Source organism: Arachis hypogaea, chromosome 12 (assembly GCF_003086295.3).
Source record: "Arachis hypogaea cultivar Tifrunner chromosome 12, arahy.Tifrunner.gnm2.J5K5, whole genome shotgun sequence".
In the NCBI taxonomy this organism is placed as follows: domain Eukaryota; kingdom Viridiplantae; phylum Streptophyta; class Magnoliopsida; order Fabales; family Fabaceae; genus Arachis; species Arachis hypogaea.
In genome coordinates, this window is record NC_092047.1 from 6,880,033 (window position 1) to 6,904,643 (window position 24,611).

At 31.1% G+C, this 24,611-nt stretch overlaps 5 protein-coding genes across 9 annotated transcripts; 3 read left to right on the forward strand and 2 right to left on the reverse strand.

Annotated features, from left to right (window-relative positions):
* Positions 1-1,702: 1,702 nt before the first annotated feature.
* LOC112726614 (probably inactive receptor-like protein kinase At2g46850) lies at positions 1,703-4,924 on the forward strand. 2 transcript variants are annotated; one of them, XM_025776082.2, is made up of 4 exons: positions 1,703-2,057; positions 2,319-2,825; positions 3,368-3,451; positions 3,649-4,924. In XM_025776082.2, the coding sequence occupies exons 1-4, from the start codon at positions 1,787-1,789 to the stop codon at positions 4,704-4,706; spliced, it is 1,920 nt and encodes a 639-aa protein (XP_025631867.1). In that variant the 5' UTR covers positions 1,703-1,786; the 3' UTR covers positions 4,707-4,924. The 2 variants fall into 2 exon arrangements, with proteins under 2 accessions (XP_025631867.1, XP_025631868.1); XM_025776083.2 differs by having other exon boundaries at positions 2,322-2,825.
* Positions 4,925-10,687: 5,763 nt separating this feature from the next.
* LOC112726616 (soluble inorganic pyrophosphatase 1) lies at positions 10,688-13,775 on the forward strand. Its single transcript, XM_025776085.2, has 9 exons — positions 10,688-10,826; positions 11,689-11,810; positions 11,915-11,943; positions 12,055-12,120; positions 12,282-12,389; positions 12,732-12,797; positions 12,873-12,993; positions 13,090-13,171; positions 13,539-13,775. The coding sequence occupies exons 2-9, from the start codon at positions 11,690-11,692 to the stop codon at positions 13,579-13,581; spliced, it is 636 nt and encodes a 211-aa protein (XP_025631870.1). The 5' UTR covers positions 10,688-10,826; position 11,689; the 3' UTR covers positions 13,582-13,775.
* LOC112726615 (chloroplast stem-loop binding protein of 41 kDa b, chloroplastic) lies at positions 13,745-16,821 on the reverse strand. The gene is made up of 7 exons (XM_025776084.3): positions 15,786-16,821; positions 15,498-15,588; positions 15,296-15,350; positions 14,917-14,977; positions 14,589-14,810; positions 14,366-14,482; positions 13,745-14,113 (listed from the first exon to the last, which is right to left on the reverse strand). The coding sequence occupies exons 1-7, from the start codon at positions 16,104-16,106 to the stop codon at positions 13,847-13,849; spliced, it is 1,134 nt and encodes a 377-aa protein (XP_025631869.1). The 5' UTR covers positions 16,107-16,821; the 3' UTR covers positions 13,745-13,846.
* A 388-nt stretch (positions 16,822-17,209) lies between these two features.
* LOC112726617 (AP-3 complex subunit mu) lies at positions 17,210-21,077 on the forward strand. Of its 3 annotated transcripts, none has more exons than XM_025776086.3 (9): positions 17,210-17,389; positions 18,191-18,357; positions 18,442-18,541; positions 18,622-18,732; positions 18,823-18,912; positions 19,079-19,326; positions 19,955-20,164; positions 20,306-20,513; positions 20,639-21,077. In XM_025776086.3, the coding sequence occupies exons 2-9, from the start codon at positions 18,323-18,325 to the stop codon at positions 20,882-20,884; spliced, it is 1,248 nt and encodes a 415-aa protein (XP_025631871.1). In that variant the 5' UTR covers positions 17,210-17,389; positions 18,191-18,322; the 3' UTR covers positions 20,885-21,077. The 3 variants fall into 3 exon arrangements, with proteins under 3 accessions (XP_025631871.1, XP_025631872.1, XP_025631873.1); XM_025776087.3 differs by having other exon boundaries at positions 17,241-17,389; positions 18,208-18,357; XM_025776088.3 differs by lacking the exons at positions 17,210-17,389; positions 18,191-18,357 and having other exon boundaries at positions 18,469-18,527; positions 18,596-18,732.
* A 95-nt stretch (positions 21,078-21,172) lies between these two features.
* Positions 21,173-23,011, reverse strand: LOC112726618 (psbP domain-containing protein 1, chloroplastic). Of its 2 annotated transcripts, none has more exons than XM_025776090.2 (3): positions 22,772-23,011; positions 21,648-22,076; positions 21,173-21,554 (listed from the first exon to the last, which is right to left on the reverse strand). In XM_025776090.2, exons 1-3 carry the CDS (start codon positions 22,952-22,954, stop codon positions 21,333-21,335), a joined length of 834 nt encoding a protein of 277 aa, XP_025631875.1. In that variant the 5' UTR covers positions 22,955-23,011; the 3' UTR covers positions 21,173-21,332. The 2 variants fall into 2 exon arrangements, with proteins under 2 accessions (XP_025631875.1, XP_025631876.1); XM_025776091.2 differs by having other exon boundaries at positions 21,648-22,070; positions 22,772-23,009.
* Positions 23,012-24,611: the final 1,600 nt, after the last annotated feature.

A 24,611-nucleotide genomic window follows, 5' to 3' on the forward strand; every position in this document is an offset into this window, starting at 1 on the left:
CAGAAATAGCACCGCATCACTGCATACGATTTTGATTTTGATTTTCAAAGACTAAAAAAAGTGTCATATCCAGTCTAAATTGTGATACAATAAAATAACTTAATTAACTATTCCTGAATAAAATACCAACCAATTTAATTTTATAAACTAAAGTAATTGTTACATTCAAAGACTTGAGACTGTTTCCTAAAAATAACAATAATATCTTTCTTAGATTTTACGGTATCTTTCGGCCAAAAATTAATACATTACAAATTATAGCTCTATTTAAAAATTTGTCTTTAATCAATAAATTACTATATATATATATATATATATATATATATATATATATATATATATATATAATACTTACTTAAATAGATTATTAAGTTAACCAATAAATCAATCTAAATTAATAAAAATAATAACAATAATATATTATAATATAAGAAGAATTTCAAATATTTCTAAAACACTAATATTTTAATAATTTTAATAGACAATATCGGTTATAAAAAATATATATAATATATATTAATTAAAATTAATCGTTAAAATTACTAAAACATCCAAAAATATTTACATAATATTTCTATAATATATATATATTTACTTAGCTTTTCTCGTTTTGTAAGGTACGCATTCTCAACATAACATAAATGACAGATCTGACATTCCGTAATTCTCAAACTAGATTATTTGAAAATTCTTTGATATCATCATTATTATTAATATTTTATTATTCCACATTGAGTGCTCCAATTACTATCTCAATTCCCATGCAAGTAAGTTATTTTTTCTTTGCATTACTCTATATGACTCTTATATATTAAGCACCTTTGTGCAATTCAACATGGCTTGAAATTCTCACAATAATCTTTTAGCCACGCTTACTACACATATCACACACTTCCACACACTAATTTGCACCCTATTCTACAGACCAATCTTCTCCCTCTTCCCCAACTTCCATAACTTACTCCATTACCAAGTACCTCCCTGATCGTGCCACGTGTCCATTAATGTGTCACTGATTGGAAAATCTCAATAGGGTCCCCCATATGTCAGAAACATACAATGCATGTAATGTAATATGATATGATATCTCATTATCTTTTATTTTGCACGTATGTGCTTTCTACCTTCAACACTTTCTCTCTCAATAATGTTGAGTGATGAGTCTAACCGTCTAAGAAGAATTATATATAATCATTTAATTTTATTTATAATAGTTAAAATTATTTTAAAAAATAAAAATAGCTGATTGTAATTAAAAATTTAAAGTTTTAATTGAAATTCATCTGGACAGAGAGCTTACAAGCATTCACTAGTGAACGAGTTATAGACCGGCCAATCTCAATAAAAACAGAAATATTTTAAAGAAAAATATACACAAAAAAAACTTTTATACATTTACTAATAAATAAAACCTTTACAATAATAATAATAACCATTTGATAAAAAAAATATTTCTATATTCTTAAAACATATTTAATATAAATTTGTATATTTAAATTTAAGAAAAGTATAGGTAGACAATGACACATCATATATTTCAATACTTACTTACACTCATAAAAAAATACTTGAAGTATATCTTATACTCTTGTCATTTATATATGTAAGACTACTATATTATTATTATTATTATTATTATTATTATTATTATATAAAAGGGGTAGTCACGAATGTATTGTTTTCTTTAACACCTACACACTGCACACTAACTTGCTCTTTCTTCTTCCTTTATAGATTTAAATAGACACATTCACAGGCATTAACATAGCTTAATTAATTAGTAGCAATGATGCATATTATTATTGGTTTAGAACTTCTTGTGTTCTTACCTTTTTCTTGTTCTCTCCAACCACCTAATTTGCTTCCAAATCCTTGCAATGAAACTTGTGGAAAACTCCATGTTCCTTTCCCATTCTTTGTCAACTCTTCTTGTGCCTCAATCTCAACTTCTTTCAACCTTTCTTGTTCAAACTCCTCTAACCTTTTCCTCAAAATTGATTCACAAAGTTACAAGGTTTTAGAGTTCTTCAATGATGGCTTGTTGGTGGACTTTCCAGGTAGGTATCTATATATACCATCTCAGTCGTTTGAATAAATTTTAAGCACAAAATCGATCATTTACACGAATATATTCTTTTTAAAATTTAGTAGATCTTTTAAAATTTGATATTGTTTAATTTGTATTAGTACAACATGATTTTTGCAGTGTTACGAACACTTTGTAATCCTTCGTACAACATAAAACTTGGCTGTAGTTTTATTAATAAAACATAGTTTCTACACATACCGTGTGTTATGAACACTCTGTAATCCTTCAGCAGGCGCATCGTCGTCTTCGACTTGCCGAATGTACAATGACTTGAACTCATTTGGGAAAAGTTTTGAAGGAAAAGATGAAGATCAGTATGGAATCTCATTGGACAATGTTGTTGGACTCTATGATTGTGATGACTCCTCAGTATGCAAACCAGATTGTGAAACAATTGAGCTTCCAGGGTGTGATGGAAGTGGCAACAACCTTGGATGCTGTTATCCACTGAGTGATCATAGCATATGGCACAGTGGTGAAGGGTTCTCAGTGTTCTCTGAATTTGGATGCAGAGGGTTCTCAAGTTGGGCTGTTGTTAGAGGATCTAATTCAGGAAAACATGGGGTGAAGTTGGAATGGGGTGTTCCTTTGAAGAAGAATTCATCATCAATGGAGAAAGTTTGTGATTTCAATGCAGAAATGGTGAATGCTAGTTCAGTTCAAGGTGCAGTTAGGTGTGTTTGTCAAGATGGATTTCTTGGTGATGGTTTTCTTAATGGATCAGGATGCTTGCAATGTCAGTATTTTTCTGATCCTTTTTACTATTATTATTTTTTTTATTAATAATGATGCAGCCATCTTAATTTACATAACACAAGTGTTACAGTATTTAATTATGTAAAAGCATGTTAGTAAAAATAATTATCTTTTATATTGACGGATATAATTAGACAACTGAATAACATATTTTACACCGTCATTATATTAAAAATTAAACTCATCTAATTATTAGATATTTTAAGAAAATTTCAAAATTTTCTATATCATTAGTATACCTATATATTTATTATCTTTGTGAAAATGTCACAAACAAAATGCTCAGAAATCCCAACATATGAACTTACCTCTTGAGTTTTGTTTTTTTGCCATTACTTGCTTCAATGCACATAGAAAATCAAGTTAAAATGGTTGAACAACATAGAATCTTAGGCTTAGATGCATCAGCTGAATTAAGTAAGAGATTCACTCAATTTTCTGTTCATCTGATTCTTCATAAAAAGAGCAAATTAATTACTTCTTTCTTTCTCTATTCATATATATTGACTTTTTGCATTGCAGCTTGTATGAAGAATGGACAGGAAGCATATGGAGACAACTGTTACATCAAAAAACATGATCAAAGGAAAATGCTCATCATTGTAGGTAAGTGGCATGTCATTATAATTTTGATAATTTTGTTTTCATGTCTCCGTATTTTTCTCTCAGTGCTTGTAAATAATGCAGTCAAAACAACAGAGAAATTCTGTCTTTTTCTAAACAAATTTGTATGTCATAATGTCTGTTCTGTTTTGTGACAGTTACCAAATGTGTCCACACTTTCCTTTGATCTTATGATGCAGGAATCCTGGGTCCATTTCTCATTGTTGCTTCATTGATTACACTATTCTATCTTCTCAAAAAACCAGCAACAAAGCCAGGAATGTTTGACACAGAGCAGGCCTATTACCACAGCATTTCGTTCCGAAAACCGAATCGAACTCGCCTGTTCAGCCACCATGATCTAGACAAAGCCACCAAAGGTTTTGAAGAAGGACAGAAGCTTATGAGTGGAGCAGCCGGGTCGATTTTCGCCGGAGTTCTGGGCGACGGATCCCACATAGCAGTTCAGAAGCTAAAATGTGAGAATGAGAAGGACATAATCCAAGTTGTATCACAAATTGAGATTCTATCAAACATTGTGCATAGGAACATGGCTTGTGTTCTTGGATGTTGCATTGAATCTAGTTACACTCCTCTAGTGGTTTATGAGTACCCTGCTAATGGAACATTAGAGGAGCATTTGAATCATGAATTCAAAGGAAATAATGGAATTGGTTTGGATTGGTATAGAAGATTGATCATAGCTACTGAAACAGCTTACATTCTTGCATTCTTGCACTATGAGAATTCCCCTCCAATTTTCCACAACAATCTAAAATCTAGCTGCATTTTCTTGGATGATGATCTCTCAGTCAAGATTGCAGGGTTCGGCCTACTCAATTCTAAATTCAAGTATGAATCTCATCACTTTTGCAAGAATGATGTCTATGACATGGGATTGCTTCTACTTGAGATCATCTCAGGCTCAAACTCGACTCACCAGAAGTCTCCGCCTACGTCGGCTTTGGAGAAAATAAGGGATGGGAAGCTAGAAGAGATTGTTGATCCTCTCCTTTCGTATCACGAGATGGCGCAGCTCCGGCGAGATCAGGTGCAGATTGTGGCAGACCTTGCAACAAGGTGTATGCTATTTGGTGGAGATGGAAAGATTGGAATGGTTGATGTTGTAAGAGAATTGGTGCACATAACAAAACAGAGTGGTGATGCTGGCAATTTGAATTTCTTGGAGGAAACATTCTCAAATTCAAGCCTTCTTCAAATGATTTCAATGTCTCCTGATTCTATCATTGTTCATTGAAATCTCTTTCAAATTTAGTAACATAAAAAATGCATAACTATTAACTACCAAGCCCAAAAGTGTATGTGTGCTTTAGAAATCACCTATGGCTATTATTATTGTAAATTCTTAAGAAAGGAGATACTCACTTGACAACATCTTTACATAAAGATGGCATTGTGAATCATTAGATGATTTGATTAAACATATTCGGTCAAACATATTAAATTATCTAACAATTCATAATATTATCTTTACGTTAAGATATTATCACGAGAGTATCCACTTATTAAAAATTTACATTAAAGTTATATAAGCAAGTGACTCTAAAAAGTGGTAGGTGAGTTATATCTGATTCCTATCAAATTAATGTATCTATCAATTGTTTTCTGCATTAACCTATAAGATATTACTTTTTGTTTTTTTCCTAATTTATTTAGGAAAAGAGATTATCTTTTTTCAAGTGTAATTAGATTTGCTCTTATAGAAATACATCAATAGATAAATAGAAGTTACAGTAAATATTTTCCATGATCTATATTCGAGTACTGACTTTTTTGTTTCTACTTTTAAGAATCTTGTTTGTTTTAAGGGATACTCATTAAAAATACTACTTTTAGACAATTTAAATAGAAAATATAAACTAAATATATGTTTTTTTAAGTTTATTAATATAAAAAAATACTTTCATTCTCTTAATCAATATTTTTAGAGTAGTTTTCAGCTAGATTCTTCATTAATTATGGGTTAAAATGTATATGTCATCAAGTTTAATACTGTTAAACGTAATTAGAGTTAATATTTAATAGTCAGATTGATATCTAAAGTTACACCCATATTTTAATCCAGTCCATAAAATTTTAATTTTTTCAATTTGAGTTTTTAAATTAGTATTCATACTCACATTAGTCTCTGATGTCTTACTTTTGTTACAGAAACTAAAATCGTTAACAGCATATTGATTAGATTTGTTAATAGTTATTTAAAGTAGCAATTAAAACTATTTTACTTTAATTTATTCCTTACAAAGTATTTAAAATAATCTTAATCCTAAATTTACTTAAGAATTTCAAAGATTTTTTAAGAAAAAAAATTAAAGTAAAAATTTTCAATTACTATATTAGATAACTATTAAAGAATTTGGCGACAATTATTAATCTCTTTTAGCATGCCACTAACAGTTATATGACAAAAACAAAAATTAATACAAGTCATAAAAATTATGTTGAGACACCAAATTAAATAAATTCAAACTTTGAATATTAAATTATGTGTAAATAGTCAAAATTGTCCCTAAAAGATACCCCGATCTTTATTTTAGTTCTCGAAAAATAAAGTTAATCTCTCTTATTCTTTTCTATTCTAAAACCTTTTATATATATACTCAAAATTGAAATGTAGGTATTTGTTAACCTAAACAAAGTTATATGTTCAAAATCAAAATTTATGTATGTTAACATAAATGAAAGTAATACCATAATGAAAAAAAAGACGTATAAATTTTTATTAACTTTGTTTAGGTTAACATACATAAAATTTGATTTTGAACATATAACTTTGTTTAGGTTAACAAATACATACATTTCAATTTTGAGTATATATATATATATTCCAGCAAAATGTAATAATGTAAGAAAAATGTTTTAGAATAGAAAAGAATAAGAGAGATTTTGACAAGAATTAAAAGAGAGAGATGATTTTATTGAAAAAATTTTTAAGAAGAAAAGATATAATTACTAATTTTTTGATTGTCAATTACATTTCTATTAAAATTAGTAGTATCAAAAAATATTTTAAATTTAATATTATCAAGAAAAAATAAAAAAAATTATATAAGGACTAATTTGATTAATTTTTAAAATTTAAGGGATGAAAATGACTTACGTCTGAACTTTCAAGAACTATTTTGATTATAAATAACTTTTTTACATGTCAATTGCCACGTGGCGTGCCACGTGTCACTGACCTGACACATGGCATGCCAGGTGTCATTGAGCTGACACGTCAACCAATCATCTTGTGACACATGACATTAGCCCCCACGTCATCATATGCCACGTGACACTTAACGTGACACGTCATCATCCAACTGACGGAAGGACTAACGTGACCAATCGTGTATCTTTCGGGACGATTTCGATTAACTTTATCTTTCGAGGACCAAAATGGAGATCGGGGTATCTTTTAGGAACGATTTTTGCTATTTACTCGTTAAATTATGGAGAGATAATATTCAATTTGGTCCCTGAACTTGCATGCAAGCCTTAATTTAGTCCATACAGTTTCAATGGCCTTTATTTAGTCCCCAAATTTTGTGAACATAACTTATGTTAGTCCTTAAAACTATTTTCAACGTATAAATGTTAACGAACATTGTCGTGAATAGCTGGATGCCACACTAAACTTTGTAGAATGATGTCGTTTTAGTTTTGGCACTCAAATAATCTAAAAACAACATCATAAATGGTGTTTATTAAAATTCTACCTAACAAAATAAGTGATACCATGCCGTTTTTGAGCTATTTAAATGCCAAAACCAAAATTGCATTATTTTACAAGTTTTAACTAGTCTTTTTATACTAAAAATCGTCTCATAGACTAATATGAGGCACGTTTATAAATTTTGGAGACTAAATAGAAGCAATTAAAACTTCAAAGACTAAATTAAGACTTGCATGTAAGTTTAGGTACCAAATTAAATATTATCTCAATTATATGAAAGTATAATTTCATAGTTAATTTGAGTATTAACTCCTGCATTGATTTTCATTTTTCGCGTGTTTCCTCGTTTTGCTTCTGATGTTGGCCTTGGTCCTCCTTCAGTCCTTGTGTGTTTTTTTTTTGGTTCCCAGTTTTGGGCCTTTAAGGAGTTTTTGGTTATATCAAAGAACAAAACCAGCTTTATTTTTTTTGGTGACATAAAAAACCAACGTTATTTAATTCATATATATAAAAAAAGCAATATTTAATAAAATTTTGTATAATTATTTAGTGTTATAAAGATGTTTTTCTTCCTAACTTGCTAAAAGATAATGATATTTTGAGCGTAAGTAGTAAATCTCTTTTAATAACACGTGTATTCATCACTCATGTTTTTCCTCTCCCAAAATTTGACCTTACCTGCCAGAAAAAAATGTTATCAAAAGCCTTAAAATTTTATTTCACTTCTTAGAGAACTTCAATCGTTAACAACCATAAGTTCATAACTTTGAATCATTATATATCAAACTAATCTATTTATAACATATAAAAATTGATATTAAATTTTTTTATAATAAATTTAAGTCATTTTTTTACTAATAATACTATGTCAATAATGATAATAATTTGACAAAAAATAAAAATCAATCAATTATCTTTTAATAAAATACTTTTAAAAAACTAAAAAAATTATTTATTATTATTCACTTAAAACATAAAATATTAATTAAATACAATAAACAAACATTAAAAATTTCATAATAATAATAATTATATAAAATTTTAGTTATAAATATTTAAATAATACAATTTATATATGTTGAAACTTTTACTACTATTTCATCTATGTATACATACTTCATAAGATTTTTATTACTATTGTTTGTTTTTTAATTTTTTTATACCAATTATTAAGAACTCCTTTAAATAAGTTTAAATTTATCTATCTTATCAGATACATTTAAATATATCATAATTATACGGTTAATTTATAATTTTATATTATATATTTTTTAGATTTTTTATTCTCATTTATTTATTTTTCTTTAATTATTTGTAAATAAAAAAACACCGCATAAAAAGACAAAATATGGTAACTGAAGCAAATATAAAAATAACAAATAACAAATAAAAATATAGCATGGTATAACTCTAATATAAAAAATTTATATTTTTTTAAAATAAATAAATTCAAATTCTTAAAACAATAAACTAACTTTCAATTTGTATTATATTTTATATATAATGATATACAAATTATCAAATAAATATTTTATAAAATATTTTTAATATAAAACACTTTAAATTTAATATGAGTTTCATATTATCTAATTAATTTTTACATAATATAAGACTTATTAAAATATATCATCCATCGTGTGAGTGTGACTCTAATTTGCTATTAATTAAAGTGCTATGGTTACAAAGAGTGATTTGTATTAGCCAGTTCTTCTTTTTTTTTTTTTTTTTTTTGGGAAGATTGAATTGTTATATTGTTATTTTGGTAGATAGCCATGTGCAATGTGCTTGGTTTGAATTATTTGGTGAAAGGATTAAGTAAAGGAAAGTTTGTTCTTTCTTTCTTGTTTTTTTTTTCTCCCTTTTTTTTAAGTAAAGTATCATTTTTGTCCCTAACGTTTGGGGTAAGTCATATTTGTGTCCCTAACGTTTAAATCGTCCTATTTGTATCCTTAACGTTTATAAAAGTGATTCAATGTTATTCTACTATCAATTATATTAACAAATCAGATTATATTTTTCAATTATTCTCACTTGGATGTATTCATTCTCAATTAGGTCTCACTTGGATGTGTTCGATTTTAATATTATATCCACTATTTGTGTTTAGATTCAATTATGTCCCTAGAAAAGTGAATTATGTAAATGTTGTAGGAATTAGTTTCAACATTATTTGATGAGCTATTTTTCGGAGTAGATTATCGATTCTATCCCAGACATTTGTATTCTAACTTCAAGAAGAGATTTTTAAAATTCAAACTAAAGCGCTCATGATATGTAATTGATGACAAGATAACATTGCATCACTTTTACAAACGTTAGGGATACAAATAAGACGATTTAAACGTTAGAAACACATAGAATTTACCCCAAACAACGTTAGGGACAAAAACGATACTTTACTTTTTTTTTTTTTTTTTTTTTTTTATTTATCAAACACAACTTGCAAGCAATGAATGTATCAAGTGAAGAAAGGGGGCATTGGAGGATCTGTGACCTGTTATACACCCAATACCTTTTGAGACAAATCAAGGGTCCATAAAATATAAATATATATATTTTATATCATTTTTCTTTTTATATTAAAATTAGAATTTGATTTTAATACAATATTAATATAAAACAATTTTATACGTACATCTAATTACATAAAATTATGTTAACAAAAATAATAATATTTTATATTAATTACGTAAATAATTATTTTAAAAAATAAATTGTATAATATATTTTATACTGTAAATATATTAAAATTAAATTTATTAAAATTAAATGATAAAAAATAAGGAAAGATAAAAACAATTATTTTTTATAATATAAGAAATTGTTCAAGAAAAATAACGACAACAGCATTCGCGATCTTTAGATGAGTATGAAAAAAATATGTCATTTGAATTATAATTCGTTGGCGAGGATCATTTTATTTTGGTATATATGTTGAAGGGAAAATGTATGGTATTGGTATCATGATCATCATGATGATTCATGATGAGTTGTATGGATACTAAAAAGTGATCTATATGACTATATGTACATATTAGAACTTAAAAGTTGTTAAGATGCATTTGACTAATAAGGATATAAGGTTACAAAACTCTAATCACTGATGGCTTTTATGGGTTAAGGAATTTTTTATTTTTGTTTGATCGTTGTTGAGAAAACGAATTTTAAGGGTTCATGTTGGTTTGTTATTTTTATTTAGACTAAGTATTAAATATCAAATTTCCTCTATTTAATTATTATCTGGAAAAATAATACTTTTTGCTTAAGAGAAAAAATAATAAAATAATCTCTAATTATTCACATCATGATGTATATATATGTCCTTTTTTTTTTCATGACACCGTTTTAAGAATCAATCAATATGTTTGAGGCACCCCCAAAAAATCAATATATTTGTGGGTACACGTATCCGAATTATTTTGTCATTAATAAAAATATTTTAAAATTTTATTATCAATAAAATTATTTTAAAAATGTGATAAAAATATAAATTCACACGAGATCTCTCTAAACTCTAAAGATTTGACTGACTCAGAACCCTTTAGACTCTATTAGTATTAATTTATTATAATATAATATATATAAATAATTGTAAATTTAAATACATAACACACCAAAACACTTGCACTTGCACCAATATCTTTGCTACCATCTTTTCAGCAATTTTTCGGTTTTGGTTTTTTGAACTTTCTGTTCAAGGTATGCATCTCCTTTTCAATTTTTTTTAATAAACTTAATTAATAACATTTTTTGTTATCATAATCTTTTCTGGGTTCTCTGCCATGGCTGCTAAACCTATTTCAATGATACTTTTGAGGTTTTTCCTATTGATCACTGCACAAAAATTGGTAGAATATCTGAACTAGCTTATTATATAGTTCCTTTCTATCTATCAATAAAAATTGGCCTTTTTTTTCTTTTGAGATCCAATTAATAAGTAATAACAAGTCAGTGTGATTAGTTGCATAGCTGAAAATGTCATTGACTTTTGCTGTAGATTCATAGGTGCAAGATATTGATGAAAATTTTATGTATAGCCGTTGATTAATGTTGGGAAAAACTGAAAAATCTGAGATATAATATATGCTGAAGGTTTGCGTCGTTTGATCTGTGTATCTGTCTTTTGTGATTGTGTTTGGTAGATGTCTTACCACAGAAAACTTAGGTAGCGTTTGTTTTCAGAGACCGAGAGACGAGATTGGGACTAAAATTTCAGAGCCGAGATACAAAATTTTAGGTATCTCTAGAAAGCGTAGATACAGGAGATTGAAATTTTTTTGGAAACAGATATCGAAACTTCAATAACTTCAATAATATTTCAACAGAGCCTTAGAGATTATTCGGGTGGACGAAAAATTAGGCAAATCTTATTTTAGGATAGTGAGATTTTACCTATTTTGATATTTGCTTCCTTCTTCAAATAGGTTTATGCTTATAAATATTGAAAAAGTGAGGAATCTTAGCATGTTATGATTCATAATCATATTCTTATGGAGCATGAACCAAAAAGTTTGATGGTTCATGTTGATCTTTTGCATTCTTATCTTTCTTTTTCCTTAAGGATGAGTGAGAAGGGTGAAGCAGCGAAAGAAAGCCGTCCGGCTCCACGCTTGAACGAAAGGATTTTGTCATCTTTGTCACGCAGATCAGTTGCTGCACACCCTTGGCATGATCTTGAAATTGGTACTATTTTTATTAACCATGTTAACTTTTCCCTAATTACTTTTGTTTCACTCTATTCAATCTAAATTAGAGCACCTAAATCTTGTTACATATGTTGTATGCAGGCCCTTCAGCCCCACAAATAGTCAACTGTGTAAGTCAACATTCATATTCATGTGCTACCTAGTACCTAGGTTCATATAAGTCCAGTGTTCCAAACTGTTACTTTTTCTGCTTTGTTCAATGTGTTAGTTGATTCTTGCAGGTAGTGGAAATCCCAAAAGGAAGCAAAGTCAAATATGAACTTGACAAAAAAACTGGATTAATTAAGGTGTCTAATTTCTTGTTTTTACACTCCAATCTCCTTTTTGTTCATTCATCGTGTCAGTGTCAGTGGTCGTGCTTCTTAGACTCTAGTCAACTAAAACAGAAGAACATAGATTAACTTCAAATTTATATAACTTTTTTCTTTAATATAAATTTTATGTCCAGGTTGATCGAGTTTTATATTCATCAGTTGTGTATCCTCATAACTACGGTTTCATTCCTCGAACTCTGTGTGAAGACAATGATCCTCTTGATGTCTTGGTCCTCATGCAGGTAAAACTCTCACCATTTTAGTTACTACTTAAAACTTAAAACTGCTGAAATAATTTTTGACATGTTTGGATTGCCATTCTTCTCAATTAAACTTTACATTCATTGAAAAGATGATGCTAATTCGAAATCAAATTCTGATTTAAATTTTGTGATCAAGTTTCTATACGGGATAATATGTATGCAGTATAGGGACTTGATCGCAAAAGTTTAAACTAGAGGGTCCTAGTTGAAAAACATTAGTACAATTCAGGCACTTAACCTATGAACTAAAAAAAATATGTATGTATGTATGTATGTATGTATATCCATTAGTAGCTTACTGAATTGTTTGATATGTGGTAGGAGCCAGTTCTTCCTGGTTGTTTTTTGAGAGCTAGGGCCATTGGATTAATGCCCATGATTGATCAGGTATCTTTCTTTCTGGTTTTTTCTTCTTTTTCCACCATTTTTCATCATATAACAAAATTGTCTCTATTGCCACAGGGAGAGAAGGATGATAAAATCATTGCTGTATGTGCTGATGATCCGGAGTATAAGCACTACACCGACATCAAAGAACTTCCGCCTCATCGCCTCTCTGAGATCCGTCGCTTCTTCGAAGACTGTATCCTTAAAACAATCTTAATTCGGTAACTTGTTGCCTAAGTTTTTCTGTTCTTTCGCAATTCGTGTTCGGTTGGTTACTTAACAAATTGTTTAGACAAGAAGAATGAGAACAAGGAGGTGGCAGTTAATGAGTTTTTGCCGGCATCCGCGGCAGTTGAAGCCATCCAGTACTCAATGTGAGTATATATATACATTCAGCAACTATTAAGTCCTGTTTGGGTTTTATTTTCATTTTTCGGCTTTAGGATTTTAAGTCGAAAAAAGTGAAGAGTAAGAAAATAAAGTAAAATCCCATAGTCTGTCTTTTTCTTCTTATTTTCCTTTATTCCTTTACAAAATTCTGAAAACACATAACATTGAAAACAAAAATAGAAACCAAACAAACCTGTGGATTGTTTTCCCTTTTTCCCCTTCTCTTGTCCAGCTACATTTGATTACGACAAGACACTTCGGCATCCTTCAATCTTTATAACTGACCCCACTTAGTAGGATAAGACTTAATCGTAGTTATAACGTTAAAAAATATTTGTGGTTTCGGTGCAGGGATCTCTATGCTGAGTACATTATGCAGACCTTGAGGAGATAAACAAAGGATACTATGTTCTCCATGAAATACAATAAGCTCTGAATTCAGGACAGTTTTGGAATATGATGAAATTTTATATATATTTGTATTTTATACTCATTTATTTGGATGATATTCCAAGCTAACACTGCTCAAACATGTATGCAAATGTTTTCTGGATTCATAGCCATAAGAAGAATTTATATATTTGATAACTTTATCTGATTAGATTGTAGCATAGCAAAAGGCAACAACTTCAAAATGGAAATTGAAAAAGAGTAATTAATTATACACTAACAAGAGTCTTGCCGAGAATGATGTCATCTGTCGAAAAATCGGCCTCTTTTCGATAGGTTCCTCGGCCGAAGTCAAGGTTGTAAGAGTCTGCAAGGCCTCCTACAAGATCAAACTCATTCTCAAATCCAAGCACACTCTTTGACTTCTCTGTTGATGCAAAGAAATGCTGGTCACGGAATGGGAATGCTTTCTTCTTCCCAAAATCATAGTCTTTAGGGTTGTAGTGAATCAGCTCTGGCTCAGGAAAACCACCAGCCTGTAAAATGAAAACCGCGGCGGCCAATATATAACTAACACTCAACATACAAAAATGCTATGTGTACACTAAAATCATTCACCAAAATTAGCCACCATGATTTTGGGATACACCTAACATGGTTTCTCGACATAAAATTACGAGTAAAAAGTTATTAACTAAAATTTGTTAAGGACTAAAGTATCCGACTAAATTTTTTAAGGACGAATTTGGAGTATTACTCTATGTCAATAACGATTCTTGCTTAATTACCTTAGCACATGCCCTTGCTAGGCCATCAAAAGTTACATACTTGTCTCCTGAGATGTTGAATATTTCCTTGCTGGCTTTATCATTACCAAGAACTTGAACAAAAGCTCTTGCCAAATCCTGCAATATTTTAGCCACAATTTTACTAGTATATATACATATACTTAAAAATGATTGAATATGATTACATATAGAGGACAGTGACATTGGGAGTTTGGTTTGGTACCTTAACATGACCAAGCTGTGTTATCTGAAGTCCTGAGCTGGGAATCGGAATGGGGCGGCCGGCTTTCAACCGGTGGAAGAACCACTCCTCGACAGGGTTGTAGTTCAACGGTCCATAAATGTAGACCGGCCTTATTGAAGTCCAGTTAACACCTCTTGATTGCAGCAAGCTCTCTGTCTCAAGCTTCCCCTTATGCCTGCTCTTTGGATCCACTGCATCAACCTATCATTTTTTCTTAACAAGTATTAGTATTCAATTAACATCCTTCAGGTGCGACCCTTTTCTGGACCCTGCATTAACGCAGAATGTTTGTAAAGTTTAAACTAACCTCGGCATGAGGCAATAGATCAGATTTGAGATAGACACCAGCTGAAGAGCAGTAAATGAACCTTGAAATGGCATGACATGAGATTTAGAACCCAACTTTAATTTGATTATTTCAAACAAGAACTTCATAACATAATAAATCCCTGAAGATTTACAGTTCGAACATATTAGTCTCTAAAGAAAAAAAAGTACTAATAAAGTTATCCAGGTGGACAAGTTAGTTCAAATTAAGACCTTCTACCTTAATCATAAGGGGCTAATTTGAAGGTAATGTATCCACATCTGCTATTTTCTTTAGAGACTAATATATCCGAAGTATAAATCCTCGTAGCTTTATTTGTAACTTTATTCTAATGTTGCCAGAGACTAGTTGAGCTTACTGTTCGAGGTTTGGGAGCGCGTCGAGAATAGGCTCTACTTCAACTGCCTCTCTTCCTAAAACATCATTGTGACGTAGTATTTAAGGTAATGCAAAGAAAGGACGAGGAGAATTAGGACCTGTTTGGTTTGCGTTTTCATTTTCAATGTTTTGTAATGCTGAAAATGAAATACGTGAACCAAACAAACTTTTAGCTTTCTCACCATTAATGTCATAGACAACATCAAAGCCTTGTGCTGAGAGACTAGATTTTACAAATTCAAAGTCTTGCCTATCTCCTTTCAAGTGCAGTATCTGCAAAACAATACATAATTGTTATGATTATGCAATCATACAAAATTAATTACAATCATACATCAAATAATTAGTAAGTTAAACTAATTTTTATTCTAATTAGCATATGCTAAAGTGACTAACTAATTACAATGGAGCCTATATCTGTTGCTAATGAAAATTGATCTAGGTAACAAGGAGAATTCTGTGTGACACACCTTGGAAGAGAAATCGGCATAGTCAGAATCAGATTCACCAGGCAATTGTTGAGTGACAGGAGCTTTTCCTCTTGTGAACAATGTGACTTGGTGACCCTCTTTGACAAGGAGCCTAGACAAGAACACACCAATGAACCTTGTACCTCCCATGATTAGAATCTTCTTGGTGCTTGATGCTGATACATAGAAGGAAGCTGATTTTGCCTGCCATTGTTTCTCTTGAGTTATGGTTCCAGAGAAATCAGAAAGAGAGGAAGCTAAGGGGGAGAAGGAGAGTTGGTTATTCTGTTGGGAAGGTGTAACTGCCATAAACCTTGCCATGCTTCCTTCTCCACACACACAACACAGTTAGATTCAACTAAAATTTGAAGTGTTAAACACTTTCTTACTTGGTGTTGGTTTGTGTTCTCTCATTCTTGCACTTCTGATAAGTCATGGACCCCACCTAAGCTCCACCTCATCCACACCTTCTTAGTCTTATTTATTTAGAACCACATTCATTTCTTGCATATATATATATATAATATTTTACCACCTCTTATCTCTTTCCACCTTCCAATTCCAAACACAAGGTACGATAGGCCAGACAATGGCAGAGAGAAAATGTTTCCAATCCTAAGTTTCTTAACTTTGATATGTAATACAAAATTTCAATTTTATCGAGGAATAAAAAATTTAGGTAGTGTTTTTTTTTTTTTTTCTTTCAAATCCTGAAACTGGTGGTGAGGTGGTAAGCAATTGAAACTAAAATTTACTAAAATTTTAATAATAATTTTTTAAAAAAATATTTTGTTTTAACTTTTTAAATTTTAAATTTATTTCTTAATTTTTATATTTATTTTAAATTAAATATAATATTTAGACATAATTCAATTCAATATATTTTATACCAAACATAATATAAAAATTTAATTTAATATCAATCTTCTCTTTCTCTAGTATTTGTTTATCGATTTCAATCTCTTTTTTAAATGCAACCTAAAAGATACATTAATTTAAAGGTATAAGTACAAAATTTGTTCGTATGAATCCAGCATACAAGCACGGAAATGTATTTTCTCATTTTTTTTGTTGATCTTGAAAAATATATATATCTAAACTTGTATGGTAACTTTTATGAAAAGTAAAAAGTTGTTAGTTAAAAAGTCTTAGAATATATGTGGCTTCATTTTTATAGAAACTCAACTATGGAAACTCTTGTCAAAATGAGTTGTAGCTCAAATGACATAGTTTTTCATACTCAATTAAGAGGTTGTGAGTTCGAGTTTTCTATTTTTGATAAAAAAAAATTATGGGAACTCTTGCCGAAATAGCCCATGTAATTACTATATTTGTACAACGATCCCTAAAAGCCTACATATTATACAACTAGACCCTAAAAGAATAACAATTTACATAAAAGCCCCAAAAAAGAGAGAAACCTCAAAACAGCCCCAAATTCCCAAATGGCCCCTTAATTCTCTTCTCTGTAGTCTGCATCACTTCTTCCTTCTTTCTCTTATTCGTTCTGAGTTCCCCTTCATCCGTCCTCCCTTTACCCGTCGCGCCACTTTCTCCGCCGCTAAACTGCTCTGCTGCCCACTGCTACTCTGCTACCTCCTCTGGTTCGTATTTTTTAAATTTTTTGTTTCCGTTTATTTAATTTTTCAGGTTTTCCTACGTTCTTATTCATTTTTTTGTTGTTGCTGTTAATCTATATTTTCTTTTGTTAAAATTGTTAATCTGTTATTGATTTATTGTTGCTGCTTTTGTTATGGTATGATATTATTGATATGGTTACAATCGTTGTACAGAGATTTATACTTATAATAGTTCAGGGATGGTACTGGATCCAATTGTCAGATGAGTTTTTGATTTTTGGTGCATTGAATTTAGGGTTTTGGGGGAGTGCTTTTCTGCTGTGGCAAATGTGTTATGCTACAGAATATCAAGTTGGTGACTTGTGAAGATGATAGCTAAGACCTGTTAAATAGTTTGATATGTTTGACTAACTGCTTTGCTTAACATAATACAGGTCAACATCTTATTAGGTTCTTAATTAAATTTTTCGGATATGGATAGGAATATTTTAGAAGAAGTACCTGTTTAGATTGGGTGTTGTATTTGAGACTTGAGAGTTGTTACTTGTTACATGAGACAATGAGACTTTAGTTGATGATTTTCAATTTTGAATTTTTATGTATTTTCACATCTACAGAGAGTATGTTTGTGTTATTTTGTGATTATTTATGGTTTTTAATATATTATATATTATTTTATTATAATTTGGTTATTCTAGTTGAATTCCGGTTAAACTGGTTATTCTGGCAAAGAGAATAAATTTGAAACAGTGATGAGTTAAAAGATTAAATGTGAGGTAGATAAGTGGATATTAAACCTCTTATTTTATTTACTGTGAAATACAGTTATGTGACTATTTCAGAGGAAGAGAAAGGAAGGGAATTGGTGGAACTTGTTGTATTCAACTGAATTATCATCCCTAGCATTTCTGGACTCTGGATCTTGTATATCCACAAACTTCTTTCAGATTTACAAACATGTTGCAGTGCATATTCCTTCTTTCCGATTCTGGGTATTACTCTGTTTCCTATTATCAATTTGTCACCTTCTTTAGAATTATTGAACCAATGGTTCTTGATCTCTGGTTTCGCCACAGAGAGGTGATGCTAGAGAAACAACTCACTGGCCACCGTGTAGATCGCTCCATATGTGGCTGGTTTTGGGACCAATCCATTTCTCAAGGTGACTCCTTTAAGGTACTTTTCTCACATTATGTCTTCAAATTTTTGTTCTCTACTGTTTTTATTTAGGGCATTCTTCTGTTCTTTCTGAATAGCAACTTCCAGTTATTGCTTCTCCCACACATTATCTTTTCCAAGTTTTCCGTGAGGGAATCACCTTTCTGGCTTGCACCCAAGTTGAGATGCCACCATTGATGGCCATTGAGGTATTTTATTTGTTTATACATTCCCTTTGCAGCTCATAGTTTCATGAATGGTACTGTGCTCTGTTTGTTTTTAACTGTCTGATTCTTCAGTTCCTTTGTAGGGTAGCAGATGTCCTCAATGATTACCTTGGGGGTTTGAACGAAGATTTGATAAAGGACAACTTTATCATTGTTTATGAGGTACTTTTCTGAAATACTTCATTGGTAGAGTTCCATGTGAAATGAAATGTTGTTAGGCTTTCTTTTTTCTCCTTCACTATTCATCCATTCACCTTTCACTCTGCAACCATTGCCAGAATATTGCTAGGATTTGGCCCCTTTATATTTGTTGTTGTTGTTTTTGTAGCTGCTGGATGAGATGATAGATAATGGCTTCCCACTAACTACAGAACTTAACATCCTGCAAGAGATGATAGCTCCACCGAATATTGTTAGTAAAGTCTTGAGTGTTGTCACTGGCACCAGTTCCAATGTAAGCGACACTCTTCCTGGTGCAACATCTTCTTGTGTTCCCTGGAGAACGGCAGACACAAAGTATGCCCAGAATGAAGTTTATGTAGATCTTGTGGAAGAAATGGATGCTACAATAAACAGGTCTATATACTCGTTCTCATCTCTCACTTTTTAATAATGGATCATTCTATGGGTGGTTTATTTGTTTATTTCATTTATGGTTTCTTTTTTGTGAAATAAGAAATGCTAAATATTTCAAACTTTGAATCTAAAACCAAACGTGAATCGAAATAGTTCTTAGCTCACCCAAGGCATAAAATCTTACATATACACATCCTAAATATCCAATAAAATATCTCAGGTACAACTATAGTAGGATCAAATCATTTTTATATAAATGGCTAAGCATCTTGAAGAAATGTAGCAATCAAAGGGTGATGGACAACTGATGTTGGCATATTTTTAATAGGCTCCATTTTGTTGATGAACATTGACTGCGTTTCTCACAAGGAAAGGATTCAACAAACGATGATCTTGGAAACTTCTCTCTGTTTTTTATACTATACTACTCTTTTTCCAGTTTCGCTCCTAAGCCTGCCACACCTTTTTTGCAAGCTTAGTGACAGGATACTACTGATTCTAGTAATTTTGAACCTCTGTAACATTATGTGACTGACATTTATCTAAGATCATCTCAAGATTCATCCTTAGTTTAAATCTTATGCAGCACTTCTTTTATACTTGCTGCTAAATAGTTCTGCTGATTTAGGGATGGAGCTCTGATGAAATGCGAGGTCTATGGCGAAGTTCAAGTAAATTCCCACATCACTGGTCTTCCTGACCTGACGCTTTCATTTACAAATCCTTCGATCCTAGATCAAGTGAGGTTCCATCCCTGTGTTAGATTTCGCCCATGGGAATCACATCAGATTCTTTCATTTGTGCCTCCTGATGGACAATTTAAACTTATGAGTTACAGGTAAGGTGTCCAGCTTTATGTTAAGTCTGAATCAGAATTTGAAATCTGAGTTTGGATAAAGAAAAGTAATTGTGAAATGAATTTCGTTCCATGTACTCCCAGTTTTCTCTTAATATTTTTGGGATTTCACTCTTGTTTCAGGGTTAGAAAATTGAAGAGCACCCCAATATATGTAAAGCCACAGTTGACATCGGATGGTGGGACATGCCGTCTTAACGTAATGGTTGGCTCAAGAAACGATCATGGAAAGACTATTGATTCAGTTACAGTTCAGTTTCAGCTTCCTTCATGTATTCTATCTGCGGATCTTACCTCAAATCATGGAACCGTAAGCATCCTTGCTGACAAGGTACCTAACAATCAGCAGCGTTTCTGCTTAATTCTTTGGTCAATTATATATGTTTGAACTACAACCTACTTTGCTCTATACTTCAGCATGCAATTTGAAGCTGTCTCTGTATTCTATTTTATCAGACATGCACTTGGAACATTGGTCGGATTCCAAAAGATAAAGCACCTTCAATGTCTGGAACGATGGTGCTCGAGACTGGATTGGAGCGCCTTCATGTCTTCCCTACATTTAGAGTGGGTTTTAAGATGATGGGTGTTGCTCTCTCTGGCCTGCAAATAGATAAACTGGATTTGAAGACTGTACCTTACCGTTTCTACAAAGGTTTTCGAGCTGTTACCCGTGCAGGCGAATTTGAAGTCAGGTCATAACCTTGTGTATCCCATTAAGAAGTCCTCTGAAACATGATGCGATTCTAGATATGAAATTCTGCTACATAATGGCTGGTTTTATTTGTAAAGTGAATACTTAATAGTGTGTTCTGCTGTCTGAAATATCCTGTTTTCATGAAGCAGCATTGCCACTTATAATTTGAATATAATGTATTATCTTTTGGTCTTTAAATTGGCATTAGTGTGAGTGAATTGTATGGTTTTCAGATGAATGAACGGATTCTATTACTTATCTAAACTTTTGTTGAGTACCAAGTGCATCAAAGATGAGAACAATGACAAACACTGTCAAAATCTGATACATTGAAGATAATGAAGAATTGAACTGTTAATGTTATCTTAACACCTCAATCTTCTAATTGGGTTAATGCCAGTAGTTACAAGCTCATTAGTTAGAATCAAGAAGAACGGTTATGATTATGCCAGATTAAGTACCAATCTTGTTAACTCGAAAAGAATCCATGACTTGGCGAAGATCATTTTGTTCCTCTGCAAAGACATTCTCCGGCACCTGCAATCTCAGCTCATAGAGTTGGTTGTTTTCAACCCCTAGAGCCGAAAGATACCTCCGATCCCACTCCATGCGCACCACGCGCTCTTGTGGCATAACAGCAAGCTCATTGTTATTTGCATATGACTTTATGTTTACCTATATATTCGATTGGATCGGATTCAGTTCAATGCATGGAAATGAAACTCATACTCAAAATGTAATTGAAACTGTAAACCAAACCAAACCAACCTCAACTTGGTAGTACAACTTGCCATCATCAGCAACTCTTGAAGTTGTAGAAAGGATGTTGGATTCGCGTCGAACACCAAGCCTTGTAGACATGAACTCAGTGAGATACTGCTTGAGGACCTTCTTTCCGGCATCTTCGGGTGTACCCAAGTCCTGGACACTCTTGAATCTGGAAGATGATGGGGATGAAATCTCCACAGATACATTTTCGTCGAGAATGTAAGGGTCTCTGAAGAATATGTCAGCACCAGCACCTCGTACTTGGATCCAGTTGCTGGGATACCTGAATGAGTAGCCATCAAATGCGTCTATGTATTCGCGCAACGGAAGCGACTGCTGAGCCAATGCATCAGAGCCAGCTTCAAAGACAATGTAAGTTGATAGGAGCAAGGACAAGGCTTTCCTCCTTGAAACTGCAAAAGCCTTAGTCTGATTCATTCATTATACATTATAACTAATTAGCAGACACATATATATGCCTAAAACACAATTACCTTTTGAAAATTAGAGCCTAAATTATCATTTTTTTTATATACTATCTTATAAATCCCCTTACATATTTTACTTGAATATAGACCATCATACTTGAATTTAACTCTAGATAATTAACTTATCGTATCGTTTCTATTATTATCGGATTATAAAACTTAACTTGCAAGGGGCAACACGTCGTGCTCGGCCAACTCTAGAGAAATACTTGCATAATCCTAGAGTATATTTAATGCGCGTTCTAAAAATTTATTTTTATCCAAACTGCAATAATGTGTTGGGTTTTTTATGCGTTTTAAGCTCCATTTAAGAGTCAACCGCTAGCCAATGAGTTGGAGCATGAACAAGGATTCAAACCCGACACTTGCTTAAATGGACGAGTGAGCTAACCATTCGACCAATCCAAGTTGGTTATGCAAAACATAACTATTATAACATAATACATGAGAAAGGTAATTTATTATATAAAAACAGAATCAAAGAAGAGCATAAAACAGAAAAAGAAATTGATAGATATGGTATCAAACTATCACAACTACATGGCCACACCAATCAGTGAAATTTGTTATAAAACATTATATGGAGTTAAATCAAATTCTTTTATGAGAATTCTATTTGATAAAGTTAACACACACCTTGGAAGAGTAATCACAGGGCAATTGTTGAGTGATAGAAGCTGCTTTCATCTGCCATTGTTTTCTCTTGAAGTGAATATGAGAGTAGTGAAGCTTAGTTCCAGAAAATTCAGAAAGAGTGGAAGCTAATGGGGAGAAGAAGAAGAAGCTTCTTTCTTCTGCCACTGCCACAATCTTCGCCATGCTTCCTCCTTAGCTTGTGTTATCTCATTCTGATAACTGATAAGAATAAACAATTAAAAATTATATTATTAATTAATTATTTTAAAGAAAAAAATTGGGCCAGACAAAAATAGATTGGGCCTCATATAAAGCTAGCTAGCCCAATGTAGTATCCATAAAAAATATATGAACATACTAAATGGATTAAGGGTAGATATTTTTTAAGAAAAATTTCAAGTGTACCGAGAAACACCGTGTTTCAGTTTTTTTAACCGTTGATTTCAATTAATATATATTATATATATATATATATTTTATAATTCAGATCAACGGTTAAAACAACTGAAACACCGGTGTTCTCGGTACACTTGAAACTCGTCCTATTTTTTATACCTTATTACCTTGAAATCTTAAGAGATTATCAATTCTTTTAAAAGGGTAAAATAGAATATAATTTACTTATTGAATTTTATCTCATATGTAATTTCTAACTTAATTAATGTTTTCAAATGTGAAATTCAACACCTTAACGTTATCAAATGGTGCAATAATAATAATAAGTTGCATATTTTTTTTCAAAAATGAAATTTATATTATGTGTTTTTAGTTACAAAATTACTCCTTAATACAAATGTATTTTTGAAAGAAAACCGCCAAAGATCTGTTTTCCACTGTTTGATAACTCGTTAGGGTGTCAAATTTCACTTTTTAAAACATTTAAAGAGATAAAATACATATCGACCAAAGTTAAGTAATCTTTTTGTCCTAAATATTTTGTCTAGTTTCTTTAAAATCTTTTCTTCACCCTATTTTTGTTTTAAAGACTCTTAAGCTTACTTAATTAATGTTATTCTAAACATTACGTTTAAAAAATATTTAGGACAAAAATAAAATGAAAAAATGTTAGAAATAAAATTGAAATTTGAACAAAACATTTGGACAAAATATACATTTAATTTGTTGGTATATGTGTACAAAATTTATTGAAATATATGATGATGTAATATATATCTATATATACAAGTTGAATGGAAAAATTGGAATCAATTCACCTGAAAACAAGTCATTTTTACTAGAAATGACCTAAAAGATCAACAAGTACTAAGTTCAAGATGCCATTGCCTTTTTTTTTCCTTTGGGTGACCTTGTATTTTTTGTTGACCTGATGCCATTGCCGTTCAATATGTATATAAAATTTAATTTTGATACATTATCAGTATAAAATTATTTTACAAATACATTTAATCACATAACGTCATATAAGTAAAAATAATTACCTTTTATATTAACCGCATAAATAGCCATCTAAGAGAACGATTGTGATTGTACGATTGTGTAAAACGTTTTACACTGTCCGTGCATAAAAATTAAACTCTATATATATGGTGCTCAAAAAAAAAAATTAACCAGCTAGCTAATAGCTACAATGGAGGGTCCCTTGGTTCTTGGATTTTAGCTACCATGGAAAGAAAAAAAAAAATTGCGTCTAATAAGAATATATGAACATGAATTTTGATGGCTATGAGTAAAGATCAATCACCCAATAATATTCTCTTTGACATGTGAACATGAACTCTATCATCCCATTGTCAAAGAATGCCCAAAAAGCTACTAAGAAAGATGGACATACTTTCTAAATACTAGGGTTTTAATAGACACGTGTCTATTAGATTGTTTT